This window comes from Pan paniscus, chromosome 9 (genome assembly GCF_029289425.2).
Source record: "Pan paniscus chromosome 9, NHGRI_mPanPan1-v2.0_pri, whole genome shotgun sequence".
NCBI lineage: Eukaryota > Metazoa > Chordata > Mammalia > Primates > Hominidae > Pan > Pan paniscus.
Genome location: NC_073258.2, coordinates 75,770,945 through 75,786,288, shown reverse-complemented (window position 1 = coordinate 75,786,288; position 15,344 = coordinate 75,770,945). Strand labels below are relative to the sequence as shown.

The window sequence follows — 15,344 nt, the reverse complement described above, 5'->3', positions numbered from 1 at the left end:
ATCTGAAGAATTTCAAAAATTTCTGTGAAATGCTCCTCCCTCCTGAACTTTAGTCTTTCTACAGCCAAAAGGTGGGCTGAGCATTGCTGATCCCAAAAGTTAAATACAGATGTTTCCTTGCCACCCCCTCTGCAGCCCGCCTCTGTCCAGCCAGGCTCTTGTCTGACGTCCTCAGAGGACTGGACAAGCATTTGAAGTCAGAAATAGAAATTCCAAGGTTTCCATCATCTTCCTCCTTGTCTGTTACCTCCTCTTAAGGATCTGCCCCATCATTTCCCATCAGCCAGCCAGGGAGGGGCAGAATCCTCTCTCCTTTACAGAGCCCCATGCCCAGGACTCTGCAGAGCTCTTACGTGTATGCTATCCCATAATCCTCACAGTAGATGAAGCAACAGACTCAGAGAGGTGAACTGACTTGTTAAAAGTTAGTGTGGGTCCTAGGGGACCCCTCACACCTCCTCCCATCAAAGGTTCTGACCTTTGAGCTAAATGAGTTAAATAAACACAGATGCCAGTGGCCAAATGAGAAACAAATCAATGCTTTGTTAATGTAGGCAAACACCCTCTATTCTGGACTGAAGAATGTGACTTAGTCCTGAGTCAGACTGGGGATGCCTGCATGTCCTCATTGTGCATACAGAGATGGGGCTAGAAATGCAGATTAGACCCCTGGGGTTACATGGACAAAGGCTGCAGTCCCTCCCCTCACACCTAGGCATGGACAGACAGGAGGAAAATGGAGAACCTGCCAGAGCAGGCCTGTAACCAAGAAGCTGTGTGAGCCCTTTGATGTGAGGACACAAATGGAAGATAAAATAGCCTGGTCTCATTGATGAGCAGTAATCCAGCCCACGACTGAAGCAGGGCCCAGTGACTCAACCTCTGGCCAGTTAGGTTACCCATTCCTCCCTTGGGAAGGGGCGGGGAAAGTAGCGGTGGGATAGAGAAAGAGCATTTCCTCTAGCACATCTCTCTCACAGAGCCATGAGAGGGAAGGGGAACTGTCCCTTCCCGCCAGCTGCCAAGTGATGGCGCTTGGTGTTTTAGATGCTGAGGTGCGGTGCTGTGTCCGTGCCCTGTGCCTTGTGGCATGGATTCAGACAAAGACTCTGGGTCCCTCAGAGTCTAAACACTGAGGTTCCACATATTTTCCAAAAGGAAATACATTTTTTAAAGTAACATATTTTATAAAAGTCATCCTTCGCCCTCCTTAGTCCATTAGGTACATTTGCACACACCATTTCATTGGGTGGAACTCTGTGAGACAGGCACAAGGAGGAAATAGGCGCTCAAAGGATAGACCTGTATTCCAGCCCACATTTTTCTAACTACAGTGCTTGCAATCTTTCCACTACACAACTTACATCTCTCAGTAAAAGTACAGATATAAGTGAACCAAATACCTCTGACAAAGAGTGAAAACAATCCACTATGTAAAGGGGGAAAAAGAAAGAACTAAACCCAGCTGAGGGCACATGGACACCTCCTGGCAGCTGAGGCTGAGGAGGAGGGGGAGAATGGTCACAGGCTTTTACTAATTAAGGGAATTATTTTCTTGGTCCTGAATCTTCAGAGAGATCTATCTTTAGGATCTTTATATAAGGTATAGGGAACAGCATCCTGAAAGGGGCCTGGTGCTGCCATCTTCCAGAAAATACAGGACCATTCCCCAACACCCTCTCCTCGGAGTCCCTGGGGAAAGCCATAGGCACCATGTTAAACCCTCATCTGAAGAATGAGACTACTGAGGGCCAGAGTGACATATGGTCAGGGATGCAGCATGAAGCCTGGAGCCCAGGACTGGAATTACATCGTCCAGGCACTACCGCCAAATCACTCTGGGACTTGGACAGGTCATTTTACCTCTCTAAGCCCCTGTTTCCTCATCTATAAAATTGGGGATAATTATTCATTGGGTAGTTTCAAGGTAGAAATAAAACAACTTACATCATGCATGGGCCACATCATAGATGCCCAACAAGTATGATTTCCCTTTCCACCCCCGCCTCAGTCCGTACCCAGCACTCCGGCTGCTATACAAGTGGCCTTAGGCTAGTGAGGCCCAGGAGGAGAGAATCCTAATTAGGAAGCAAATTCATTCTGGCCCTTCTCCATGACAGGTGAAAAGCAAAATCCCAAAGGTGCCGAAGCAGCCTCTGGTGCTCCATCACCCGCGCGTGACGACAACCAAGTCTCCCTCAAAGGATATGCTAGAGCCAGAGGCAGAGCTGGCTGAAGATCTGCCCACTACCAAAAGCACTTCTGTGGAGTCAGAGATGCCCACTGAGAGCCTGGAAGGCCATTCCCCATCTCGCCGGACCTTCGTGCCACTGCCTCCCATCTGCTCCGACTCCACTGTGCATAGTGAAGAGACCCTGTCCCACCTGAGTGACACAACTGTCCGCCTCAGCCCAGAGCGCCCATCAGATGAGGACTCCAAGAGCACAGAGTCCATCTTCCTGACCCAGGTACCTGTATCCAGCTGCCCCTGCCCACTTGTTGCTAGCTCCCACAGGTTCCTGTGCAGCCCTTAGGCTCGATTGCTGTGGACAGCTGGGAGCAACAAGCACATGGCAGGTCTGGAAACAAGAAGTCAGCACCCTTGGCGGAGCTTGCAAGCCTCTTTTGGGAGATCTCTGGTCTGAGGATACTGATAGGGACACCTGATAGGGACACCCATGGGGATAAGTCATGGTTCTGTGGCACAGTCAAGATCTGGGGTCTGACTGGGGTGTGATTCCAACTAGTTTTTCAGAGGGGTTTGCTGCTGCCTGTACCTCTCTGCCTCAGGTCTCCTCACTTTTGATGCTGCCTCTGGATCCTGGGAACATAGATCAGATGCAGGTCGTGCCCTTAAGGTGCTCTCAGTATAATGGGGAACATAGACAGGAACAGCTTATGCAGTCAGTGCTGAGACTGAGGGAATCCCAGAGGCTGGGAGCCTGGAGGAAGGAGAGATACCTCTGCCCCAGCCCAGGAGGGCTTCCTGGAAGAGGCTCAACTGAGCTGAGATTTACAGGCTGAGTAGGAATTAAAAAGGTGAAGATAGAGCAGCAAGGGCATTCTGGACAGAGGAAACAGCATGAAACAGGATAGAGGAAGGAAATTAAAATGGTACATGCAGAAACCACAAATGTTTAGTGTCAGTGCAGCAGAAGGGTGGCATGTGGCAAAGGGTAATATAAGGCTAGAAGAGTTGGCAGGGCCCCCTTGAACTTTATTACTGTACCATCCCTCTCCCTGATCTCCCTGCCTCCAGTCTTGCCCCTCCAGTCTGCTCACTGCCAGATCTTTCCAGGATGTACATCCATCCATTCATGGAGGTCTAACTCTCCATCTATTTCTTTTTCCACAGATGACTTATAGTGACATATAAATTTATACAGTATAAAAGTATCTTAAAGAAATATCTCAGAACCTTTTTGGAGCAATGCAGAATATAAATAAGCATTTTAAAAGAAACAATTTGAGAGAGTTAGATGAAAAGAAAATACGGACAGGAAAGGAAATAGTACAAGGGTAATTCTGTCACTCAAACATGCACATCATGCACTGCTGCTATTATAATAAAGATGTTTTGACGAAATGCAGTTCTGAGCTCCTAGCGGCCAAAGCAATACAATCAATTATGAGTCACCATGTTTTCAGAAAAAAAAAAAAAATCTTTTTTTTTCTGGCCTAATTGTCCTGGCTATAACCTTTAATACAATGATGAACAGAAGTGGTGAGAGCAGACTTCCTTGTCTTGTGCCTGTTCTTAAGGGGAAAGCATTCAGTCTTTCACCATTAATTATGATATTAGGTGAGGGTTTTCCATAGATGATCTTTATCTGGTTGAGGAAGTTACTTTCTGTTCCTAGTTTGAGTGTTTTTTAATCATGACAGAGTGGGCTTTTCCTATGTCTACTGAGATGATCATATGGTTTTGATATATTACATTGATTTCCAGATGTTAAACCAACCTTTCATTCCTAGGATAAATCTCACTTGGTCATAGTATATAATCCCTTTTACTTGTTGAATTCAGTTTGCTAATATTTTTTGAGAATGTTTGCATTTATATTCATAAGTGATACTGCTTTGTATTTTTCCTTTCTTGTGATGTCTTTCTCTAGTTTGGATTTCAGGGTAATACTAACCTCAGAGAATAAGCCTCTTTTAATTTTTGGAAGAGTTTGTGAAGTATTGGTATTAATTCTTTTTTAAATATTTGGTAGAATTCACCAGTGAAACCATCTGGTCCTTGGCTTTTCTTTGTGGGAAGTTTAAAAATTGCTAATTCAGCTTTTTTGCTTGTTATAGGTCATATATATGTACACACATACGTGTGTATATATAATATATATTCACAAATACACACACGTATATACATGATGGGGTCTCACTATGTTGCCCAGGCTGTAGTGCAATGGCTGTTCACAGGCACCATCCCACTACTGATCAGGATGCGAGTTTTGACCTGCTCCATTTTCTACCTAGGCAAGTTCATCTCTCCTTAGGCAACCTGGTGGTCTCCCACTCCTGGGAGGTCACCATATTGATGCCAAACATACTGTGGACACTCGAGGAGCATAATGCACTACAGCCTAGAGCTCCCGAGCTCAAGCAGTCCTCCCATCTCAGCCTCCTGAGTAGCTAGGACTACAGGCATGTGCCACCCCACCTGGTGAGTAATTTTAATAAATAAATACATCCCTACATGACATACAGATTTCTTATAAAGCCATTAGGATAGGCTAAAATCCTCCACGGTTTGCCATCAGAGTGAGCATAAAGAAAATACAAAATAAAACGCACCCTCAGCTTGGCATATAATGGTCCTTACCGATCCGGGTCCTGCTTACCACTGCAGTTGCCTATCTCTTCACTTTGTACTTAACTGTACCAATCTTTAGTTCCCCCAAAATGCACCTTGATGTTTCTTACCTCTGCGCCTTTGCTCGTGCTGTTCCTTGTCTGAAACAATCATTCTTTCTCATCACTTGCAGTCCACACCTCTCCCCATTGCTCCGTAGGGATGGCTCTCCTGGCTCTTCAAGACTTAGCTCAGGCTAAGGCATTCCTCCAAGGGAGCTTCTTGGCTAGGTTGGAGCTTCCTCTGGGATCACCCAAAACCACTGTATTCCCTCTGTTAAAGCATTTATCAATTGTCTATTTTTATATCTGCCTTCTTCCATCCCAGTCTTGGTCTTACCCTTGCCCTTAACAGGGCCCAGCAGAGACCAGCACAGAGATGATACTCCGAATGTTCATGGAATGAATGAATGAATGACAAATGAATGCGTTTTCTTCCTGGGCACAGGTGAGTGAACTGCCTTCCTCCGTCATCCATAAGGATGATTTAGAGTTAAAGGAGAAAGACCAAAAGAAACCACCAACGGCACCCAGAGAGGTGAAAGGGACTCGGAGGAAGCTCCCAACTGCCTTCCTTCCCAGCAAGTACCACGGCTATGAAGAACTGCTGACAGCCAAGCCTGATCCAGCCTTCACTGAGCCAAAGGGTATATGAGGGCATATCCTTGCTCTAGGGCAAGAGGCCATCTCCACAGCTCAGAGCAAGTCAGGGTCAAGCCAAGTCTGGCACCAAGCTGTCTTTTCCCAACTAGGGTGCTGTCCTCTGTCTAAATACCTGTCAAAGGGCTCCTTTTAGGGTGTCCTTTGTTTGAAACCCCACATATTGGGACCCCTGTCCTGGCCTGGGCCTTCACTGGCTTATGGGGAGCCACAGTTTATTCAGAGATTCTAGTCGGTCTCAGCCTAGCTGCTCTGGATGATAAAGTCTCTCCTCAGGAAAAGTTTGATGAATGAACACCCAGAATGGCCAGATTCTTGAGCTTTTCCCAGCCCAGGTTAAGTTCCCAAACTGAACGTCCAAAATCCTTCCTATCTGGTTGGAGGCAAAGGAGGCAGCTTCATCTCTGTGTTAATCAGTACTTCCAAAGTAACTGGCATTCAGCTGGGCTGTTCTGGGTGTCAGCCCCTGCGATATAACCCCCTGAGGTTAATGGGGTCACATTGGAGCCAGCCTTTTCCCCCACTCCAATACTATTTACCCATTACAATCTGTGCTATTTTTCCATTATAATATGGGACAAATACTCACTGAAGAATGATGGAACTTCAGGCACTGGAACAGATCCGGAAGAAACCTGGGGGCAGTGTTTTCTTTTGGGGACTCTCAAATCCTTTTACCTAGAGCTGCTGTGAGACTGAGGAATGAAGCAATCAGGGGAGGCATCTGGGAGGAGGAGGGGGAAGTGCCTTGACTCAGTCTTGCCTTCTTGCCCTAGGAATCCAGAAGAATGCACAAGCCCTGCAACAAATGCTGAAGCACCCACTCCTGTGCCACTCCTCCAAGCCCAAGCTGGACACTCTTCAGAAACCCTATGTTCACAAAGAGAAACGGGTAAACATCCAGCTCACTGAATGTGTAAATGGCCCCTGAGTACCGCCCACAATTACAGATGTGGCTGTCACCTTGGGACCCTCTGAGGGCCATGCTTTCCCAGCACCCCCAGATGCCCCCCAGCCTGTTGCTGTGACTGTATGAAGTTAGGCCAGGAAAGTCTGTGCATAAACCTGGGATAACACCCTCCTCCATGACCTTCTGCCAGGCCCAGAGAATCCCGATTCCACCCCCAAAGAAGACTAGAGCCCAACTTCTGGATGACATCTTCATTCGCTTGCGGGATCCCCGGAACATTACAGAGGCTCCATTAGGTACGGCTCTGCCACAGCTGCCAGGATCCCAGATCCAGTTCACGCCTGCTGACTAAAGGCAAAGAAAGGGCTTGTGTCAGTGCAGGAAAGGCCCTTAGAGAGCAACTGCCTACATCAGTCTCTATATGTAGATGGACAAAAGGAGAGCCAGCGTGAGGCAGGGAGTTGCCTAAAATCACACAGCATGTTAAGGTCCTGAACCAGGGCTTAAGATAGAGTCAATGTGTAGGGGCAGTAGGAAGTCAGTGACTTCCCAAGCTGGAAAGGCCATTTTTAGCCCCTTAGCATCCTCCTGCCACACCATCCCATTTTCCAAGGGTCTCTGGACCCAATCCTCTTGCTTCTGGCTGGGTGAGAACCAGGATGAGCTTGGTGCCTCTCCTGGCTTCTTTTCCTGCAGGTGCTGTCCTGCACCAATGGACAGAACGGCGGCTGGTGAACCACAAGCAGTACCTGGAGGCCAAGAGGCTGTTGAAGGAGTTTCAGGCACGTTACCGGCAGCTGGTGAGTGGCTCTCTGCGCACAGTGTTCGGGACTACCCCGCTCCCCACGGCCTGCCCAGCGCTGAGTGAGAGCCAGCCCAAGTTCGGCCACTTCCTCGAGTTCATGGATGAGTTCTGCCAGGAGCCCACAGCCAGTGACTCACAAGGCTAGAGCTGTGCATGAGGGCTGTGTGCACCACCCGGCCTGTGCCCCAGCTCTCCCCGAGGGCTCTGTGCCCTGGACCGCACCTCAAGGTTGACCAGCCGGCCACAGGCCTCAGAGCTCAGCTGGGCCCCACTTGCTGGCCACAAGGTGGCATCCCCTTGTCAGAATCTCCCCTCCTTGGCCCAGGCATGACCTGGTGCCTGGCCCAGCGGCAATAAAGAGTGGGTGCACAGGGCAATAGACTGGGTGCCACATGCATTCTTTCTTGGAACCCAGGCCACAGCAGCATTGTCACACTTCCCTCTAAAAATGGTTTTCCAGTTCAGATGCAACAGGGATACATTTGTTCTCTGTTGTATGAGAAACTGACACCAAGGGGATCTTAACAAATTCCTGAACAATGGCTCCAAAAAAGGGTATTTTTAAAAACCAGATCTTGTGAGTACAGCCCTAATGTGCAGGGACAGTGTCATCCTGTATATTCGTTCTTTACTCAGACTCTTTCTTGGTTCCTTCATTAGGAGCATGAATGGTTGAATGTGAACATGACAGTAAATTGGAGCAAACTGTAAACTGGACATAACTTATGCCAAAAGACGTTGTACACCATGGAAACCCCATCCCTGCTCCTAATCTCTACTGCCATTCTGAATGCCAAAGCAAGACATCCAACATGGGGCATCTCCCAGAGCACATACAGCACCAAAAATCCACACACAGCCTAAGCTTAACCCATGTTTTTGTCTGAGATTGTTCACCAGAGACAAGACTCTGACTAGAAACAGAACATCCACTTTCATGAGTTTCCTTTACTGTATTCTCAACTTGGGCCTCGCTTCAAGCAGGCAAACATACATAGAAGAATGCACTTTGGTACTGTTTAAATAACAACACATCAGCCCACTTGATTCCATGCCATGTCCTTGCTGACAGAAACATCCCCAACAGGGCATGCCCTGGTCCAAGTTCTCTGTCTTTGTCAAAATGCTCTTCTGATGAGTTGGAGAGGAGGCAGCCAGCAGTGGCAGTCCACAAGGATCCAGGTACCTTCTCCAATCCTAAAGCAGACAGCAGGTTGAATAAAACCAATACACAACCTATTTTCTAGGCAGGAGGGGAAAAGGCCCTTAGGACAATAATATTTGTACAAAGAGTTGAGAGTAAACAAACAGTATATCAGGCTCAAAAAAAAAAATCTATTCGTTGGCATTTAAATTTTTTTCCCTTGCATAGTATCTATTCTCTCACTAGGACTTTTAAGTGCTCTGCTGGAGGCTCAGTGTTGGTAATACCATGTTTGATGCAAACTTGAACCCAATGCTCTCATTGGTGGCACAGCTTTGGAGGGTGGTGGCCCCAAGAAGGGGCAATCTGCCTGCTGCTATATTAATCTGGAACCAGGGCCAACAGCTACTCTTGAACTATGGTATTTGAAGAGCGAGTTCATTGCCTGTTTTACCTTAAATGACAGGAAAGGAAGATGAACAAACCTTGCTTTGCCTTGGCTTCAAACTAGTTCTTGATTTAAGACACCAGAAAGGGAGAGAGGGAGTCTGCTTAGAGTTTGAGGTTGCCTCTCACAAGATGACAGTTAAAAGTTGCCACCTTACTTAAAAGGCATTAAGGAGGCATTTACTCACAAAGGAGAGAGAGTAAATTTTTTTCTTAAGAGGAAAAAAATACTGATAATACATAGAACAATCTGCACATCCAGTCTTGGCACTTTTTCCAATTTGACTAATCTCTAAACTGGTGACCCTTGCATATATCTTAGTCTCTTTTCTACAATCTTCTTCAGAAAGCTACAGCAGCTAACAATCATGTATAAAGATGCATTTCCTAGATCATCTTCAGAAGAAAATCTCTTCAGCACTTTCCCTAGAATCTGTCTCCTGACCACCCCGCCCCAGACCTGCTTTCTCTTTTGAGAATTCATAACCAGGTATGTTTAGATACCAGTTCAAAAGACCACTCTATGGGTTGATGAGGAAAAGCCTGCCTGAAAACAATTTAAGACCATAATGAGTTTCCAATTTTTAAAGAAAATTTGGCTAGCTGGCTTTTAATTCTTAATTAAAATCATTAAGTTTAATTAAAATTATTCCAATCAAAATATATCACTTTCCAAGATTCCACATTCATATTACTTACTTATACTATGGAGACTTTCTCTACCTGAGCATGTATTCAGGGGCTATAGGTACATTTAACTCTAACTAACTGAAAAAAATCAGGAAGAAAAAGCTATTAAAATAAAATAACCTCCTAAATCATTTGGGGGTATCCCCATCATTGGTGCGTGTGTCTGCGTGTGTCAAACTTTAACGATTATTTATTCAGACCCTGGAAAACTACACTATAAAATAGGGCACTGGATCACAAGTTCGTTTGGTTAAAAAAAAAAAAAAAGTGGGGGCGGGGGGCAGAGAAGAAGTTTAACTTGGATGATTTCCATGCCCATTCCAGCTGTAACATTCTATGACTGTGACCCAGCCTTTGTTCTCTTTTCTCACTCTCCTACTAGACATTTCAATGAAAAGTTAGGCAGGAAAAAGGAAAGGAATCCCAAGTTGCTGCCAGCTCTGATGAGAGATCAGGTTGGGGGAGAGATTAGGAGGTTACTGAATTGAGGTGTGGGCCTCCCCTGACCATGTCAGTGATCCACAACCCACCTCACTTCTTGGGGCTTAAGCTAAAAGCAGCTTCTGAAGAGATGTTAATGTCCTGTAATCACTAGAGGAGAAAATTCATTCTCCTTCCATAACGTTACTTAGTAAAAGAAAAGCAGTGGTGCAATCAAATTCACAAATACCAATGGGGTCTCTAAAATGTAGAATGCAGCTTGCTGGGTGCTGGTCAGTTTTCTAAATGGGACCAGAAATGGCTTTCCTAAGACCATAAATGAACTCTCCAGCCACACATACATTCAAATGCATTCCATTAGACATTGAGCTCCTCAAGAGCAGGAACTGCTTTATCTCCACAGTCCAGCTCAGGGTTGGCCCAAGTCTGAAGCTCAGTAAATGTCTGTCAAATAGAAAAGAAAGGATGAGCCTTCGGTCATCAGCTGCATGAGTCAGGCACGGTGGCAGCTTCCCATTTTAGTCAGTTTGCCAGTTTGTAACCAGACAGTAATCAATTAAGAGCTTTAATCTCTTAAGGACATTTTTCCTTTAGGGAAAATGAACAAAAAATAAAACATTTATTACCAGTGCTTCTTCCAAGCAAAGATTTAAAAATTAAATTAAAATTTAAAAAATAAGTGAAGCCACTTAGGAGTTTCCCCGGCAAGCCTCACCCAAGAAGACTTAACCTTTTTTAAAAAGAGGCAAATATATTAAAGGGGCCAGGGGCTGGATGCATAATCCCCTGATCTGATACCAACCCAACAGGCCCAGATGACTTCTTCCAGCAGATACAATCAATGGGTCAAGAACATTTTCTCAAAGTTTCTTTCCCTCTCTATGGAAAAGAGCTGACAGCCCCCTTCTAAGGGTACCACATTTCCTGGATTTCCCCTCAGACTGACCTTCACCCTCCCCCCTAACTTCCCCTTTAATAATTAAAAAAAACCCAGAATGCATATATACAAGGAACAGAGTAAGACATGGATAATTTGTATGGTGAACTGGGCTTCAATGATTTGTGAGGAATTTGTTTTGTGAAATCCTGCACCTCTCTAGCTCACAAACCCTTCCCATCGTTCTGTTTCCTTCCTTGTCCTTTTCTGTTCCCCCAAATAATACACATCAACATATCGACTTTTAACCAACTTCACAATCATGGAAGGAGAGAGGGAGATTTTTCAGAAAGAAAAGCATTCAGGTTTTAGTTATTAAGGATGGGAAGCATCTTAAAATACAGATAATACCTTAGTGGTTTTTCCTTCCTCCAAAGCCAACCTGATTAAAGATCAACCCTCCTCCCTCCTTAACCTAGACCACTCTACCTATATTTGAAGGACTGTTGCTCAGCAGGAAGTTTAGAAAACAACTGTCAATACCATCCTAGGCATCACTGTAGGTACAAGGGGGGAAGGCAGTAAGCTGGACCTAGAGTTTGGACTATTTGCTTAACAAGAATTTGTTCTTCATTCTGCACTTGTTACAACTGCTATGCAATTCTTAAAATGAAAGTATTAATTTGGGGAAATATTTAAAATATATATCTTTTATCTATTAAAAATATTTCTTTTTACCAAAGACAAAAATCAATTCCAACTGAAAAGTGTTTTTCAAATTACTGGAGATATAGAAAAAGATGGCAAGTGGAAAAATAAGTGTCTTTGCTCCTACCAACAAGACTAGCCTTCCAATAATATTTACTAAGATCAAAAAGGAAATGCGTGAAATGGCAGTAACTGATAAGTTTCCTCTAAGGGCATTTATAGTAAGGTCACCCTCCCTGTCTTCTGTAAACCAGAGCCAGCTCTTCTGTTTTGGGCACAAACATGCCCTCCAGCAGCCCTTGGAGGACATAAATTGTTGGTAGGGCCTAGAACTGAAGTGGTGTGACTATAAAATCATGAGTTTGGTATATGTTTTTAAAACATACATCTGCATATGTGCACACACACAGAGAACACAGAATGCATACATTCAGGTGAGTGATGTTCCCCACCAAAGTAGTCACCAAAGAGATTCTACCTATCTCAATGATGACCACAATGTTTAAGACATCTCTGGAATTTCTCTTTGGGAACTGTTTGGGAACTATGAGCTGCACAAGAAAATGGCTCTGCTTTACAGCAGCACTCATTACTACAAACCCACTTGATAAGCCACCTTCTTTCCCAGAGGCTTCAAATAGCTGCTGGCTAGTCTCAGACATTAAATTCTCTCTCTTAACCACAAATAACCACAAAACACTGAAGATTTGCCCTGAGAAAAGGCAAATCTGAGAACACTTAAAAGGAGTTATACTATCTGCCTTGATCAATGGGTCACTGTTCTGGACTTTGGCTTCTAGGTCTAGAAGCTGAGGAGGACCTTAGGAGGAGGCTGGAATAGATAACCATTAAGGTCCCTTCCAGTTCTAGCATTTTGGGAGTCAGTGTTTCTAGTCTTTGAAGACAGTTCCAGAAATGCTTTCACCAATGGCACTGGAAAAACTAAGTAGTATCCTGCTGGGGCTACTCAAAGGAGACAACATATATTGGGATATATAAGCTCTGGAAGGTCTGTTAAAATGCCAGTCACATGACTTTATATAGTAACTCATACTACATGGGGCGTGCCAGCCCATCAGAAATTCCCTAAAATCATATCTTGATCCCTATTCTCAATGAGCCCAGATGGGCAGAAGCACCAAGCACCACCAGGGATGCAAAAGACACATGGTGTCAGCTGCTAAGGAAAATAAACCCCCAAAGGTCCATGGGACTGAATTTACCAGCTGCATCCAGCTAGATACCTTGTTTCCATAGTATGGAGTTTAAGTATTGTTCCTTGCCTGACTTCAGGGTGATTTTTTAGGATTTTAGATCAACATTGCAGATAACCCTTGGCCATTTGAAAAGTAATAATGAAGCCTGATTATAGTTTGTCTCATAGGGTGAAACCCCCAGAAAAGCAGAAGGCTCTAAACTGAGGGGGATGGGGATAATGCACATATATGTTTATCCACCCTGTCGATCTTGTTTGCATGTGGATTCTGCACTATCAGTGTTCAATGCCCAGCCTAGCTTCCCCTAGGCTCCCCTGGCACACCCTTAGGTTGTGATCTATTTGGGAAACCTTTAGAAAATCCATGGGTTATGCCACTTGGTAGTTGAGAGAACCAGAACATCTGCACTGCAGTTTCATCATCTAAAAATGGGGCTAATGCCAGTTACATGAGAGGTCTCTTGGAAAGACTAAATTAAATAAGGTCTGTAAATGTGCTGTGTCAACTATATAGCATTCACCAAATATTATTTTTTAAACAGAGAATGTAAATTAACTTCTGTAAAGGCATAAGCTTAACTGATTATTTATTTTTGGCAAGGGACAGCAGAAAGTGTAACATAACCATCTATCATTTTGGATCTGCCAAGGAACTAAATTGTTCACTTGTTTGAAAAAGATGGAATTAATTTTTATCTGCAAGGCTGATTTAAAACAATACCCTGCTGAAAGAAGTCAGGAAGTCTATCAGTTTAAGAAGGTATCCCCTCTTTACCATTACTAACTGTGGCCATTATGCTCCTGAGGCCGTTCCAAATCTCATTCCCAGTGGGTGCTGCCAGGTTTGGCCCAGAAGCCCTTAGGGATGGGTCACTCAGGCTTCTGGCCTGGGTCACAGAGAAACGGAGATGCTTTTCCCTTGGATATTGACTACAAAGGCCCTGGAACCTCTCAGAACCATATTAGACAGTGTTTTGCCATTAAAATAAAACCAAAGTGAGAACACTCAGTTCTTCAGGATAAATGATCAAGGCCTAAGACCTTTTAAAAATAGGTAACACTTCATTAGGTGCTACTTGGCCCCGGCCATGTTGCTGGACCGTAGGAGATACTGATCCACACTTCCTTTTCGCCGGCTCACAGTCCGCCTCTCATTGTCGAACATGCGCTGCAACTGCAGAGCCAACTGTCGGTCTTCTTCCTCTTGCTGAAGCTTCTGCTCCATCTCTCGCAGGACTGGGTCTGTTGGGGCCAGACCCACCTCCCCACTGGTTTGTCGCAGTTTTTTAAGGGAGCCATTTTGTTCTAAGTGCTTGGTCTTGCAGTGTCTTTTCCGGCCTCGACGCAAAGAAGGAAGTGGCTCTTCACTTAGGCTCTCAACTAGAACACCATTAGTCAGATCAAAATGATTTAATGTCTTCAATTGTTGCTTTGTTTTGAGGACTCCACCCAAAACACTGTTTTGGGGTAGCACTGAATTAACTGTGGTGATTTTCATGGCTCTGCTTATACAGGTTTTGTCTAACTTGGCATCTGGAGTTGACCCTAACCCCTCAAACTGCTCCCTCTCCAAAGAAGTCCCACTGCCTCCCCCTTTGAGTTCTGAGGAACAGCAGGTTTCCAGTGGGATCTCAGTGCTACTTTTATTATCACTGTCCTGTTCTGCTTTTGTTTGGCTAACAGAGGGGAAATAATCAAGATCAGCAGAGGTGGGTCCAGTATACTCAGAGAGGACCTGCCCACCAGATAATCTTGTATTTACAGCCACAAGTGGCTTCTCCTTGCTAGAATGGATACCTTCAGAGTCTAGTAACTCTTCCCCCATTTCAGGAGCCAGAGAGGTAAGAGTGGCTTTTGAAAGGGTCTTTTTGATCTGCCGCTCCTGAAAGATCTGTTCCCACTTTTTGAGGATCCGTGGACTGGCCTCATAAGAAGTCTGCTTCTGCAGGCTTCTGTTTAGGTTGCGTGGAGTTGATTTGATGATGAGGGGACTTAGCACACGGCCATCAGGGAGTCTCTTGGGAGGAGTACATGGTGAGCAGACAATGGGCTTGAAATGGTTTAGTTCTTCGGAAATGCTGTCATTGCTCTCAGGGCTGATAGAACGCTCTGGCTTATGCAGGGAAGCCAAGGATGAAAGGGAGCTGAAGGGTAGACGCTTTTCGATGGTTAAGTCAGGGGCCGAGACGCAGCGGTTGTTTTGAGTTGACAAGAGGACACCAATGATGGGGTTGGAGGCTGGAGTCATAGTTGTGACCTGAAAGAGATTAAAAAGATTATGCCTTCATACACACATACATATACATTTTCCTTCATCATTCCTTTATGATGGTGGAGGCACAGGGAAGGGGAGGACAAGAAAAGGGATGAAGGGTAATATGAGCCTAAGAAATGGAGAAAATCCCTAACTTAGAAAGCACACCATTTAGCAGAAAATCCTATATACTTCAAACAATTCATAAAACTGAAAATCTGTAGGGGAGAAAAAACACTTATCTAAAGCTTTAAAAAGGGTTTCTTGTCCAGGCATGGTGGCTTATACCTCCCAAAGTGCTGTAATCCCAGCATTTTGGGAAGCTGAGACAGGTGTAT

At 44.9% G+C, this 15,344-nt stretch overlaps 2 protein-coding genes across 41 annotated transcripts in view; one reads left to right on the top strand and one right to left on the bottom strand.

Annotated features, from left to right (window-relative positions):
• Window positions 1–9,660, top strand: part of XRRA1 (X-ray radiation resistance associated 1) — a 107,763-nt gene extending 98,103 nt beyond the window's left edge. For 26 of the 40 annotated variants that reach the window (XM_055094670.2, XM_055094666.2, XM_055094664.2 and 23 more), the window contains 5 exons: window positions 2,121–2,468; window positions 5,303–5,501; window positions 6,291–6,406; window positions 6,615–6,720; window positions 7,121–9,660. In XM_055094670.2, coding sequence (XP_054950645.2) covers window positions 2,121–2,468; window positions 5,303–5,501; window positions 6,291–6,406; window positions 6,615–6,720; window positions 7,121–7,374 — 1,023 coding nt within the window. In that variant the 3' untranslated portion in view covers window positions 7,375–9,660. The remainder of the gene's footprint in view (window positions 1–2,120; window positions 2,469–5,302; window positions 5,502–6,290; window positions 6,407–6,614; window positions 6,721–7,120) is intronic. The other 14 variants (XM_055094679.2, XM_055094677.2, XM_055094675.2 and 11 more) reach the window with 1 other exon arrangement.
• Window positions 8,158–15,344, bottom strand: part of RNF169 (ring finger protein 169) — an 87,442-nt gene continuing 80,255 nt past the window's right edge. Inside the window, exon 6 of the mRNA XM_034933378.3 lies at window positions 8,158–15,009. Within this exon, the coding sequence (XP_034789269.2) occupies window positions 13,825–15,009 (1,185 nt within the window). The 3' untranslated portion in view covers window positions 8,158–13,824. The remainder of the gene's footprint in view (window positions 15,010–15,344) is intronic.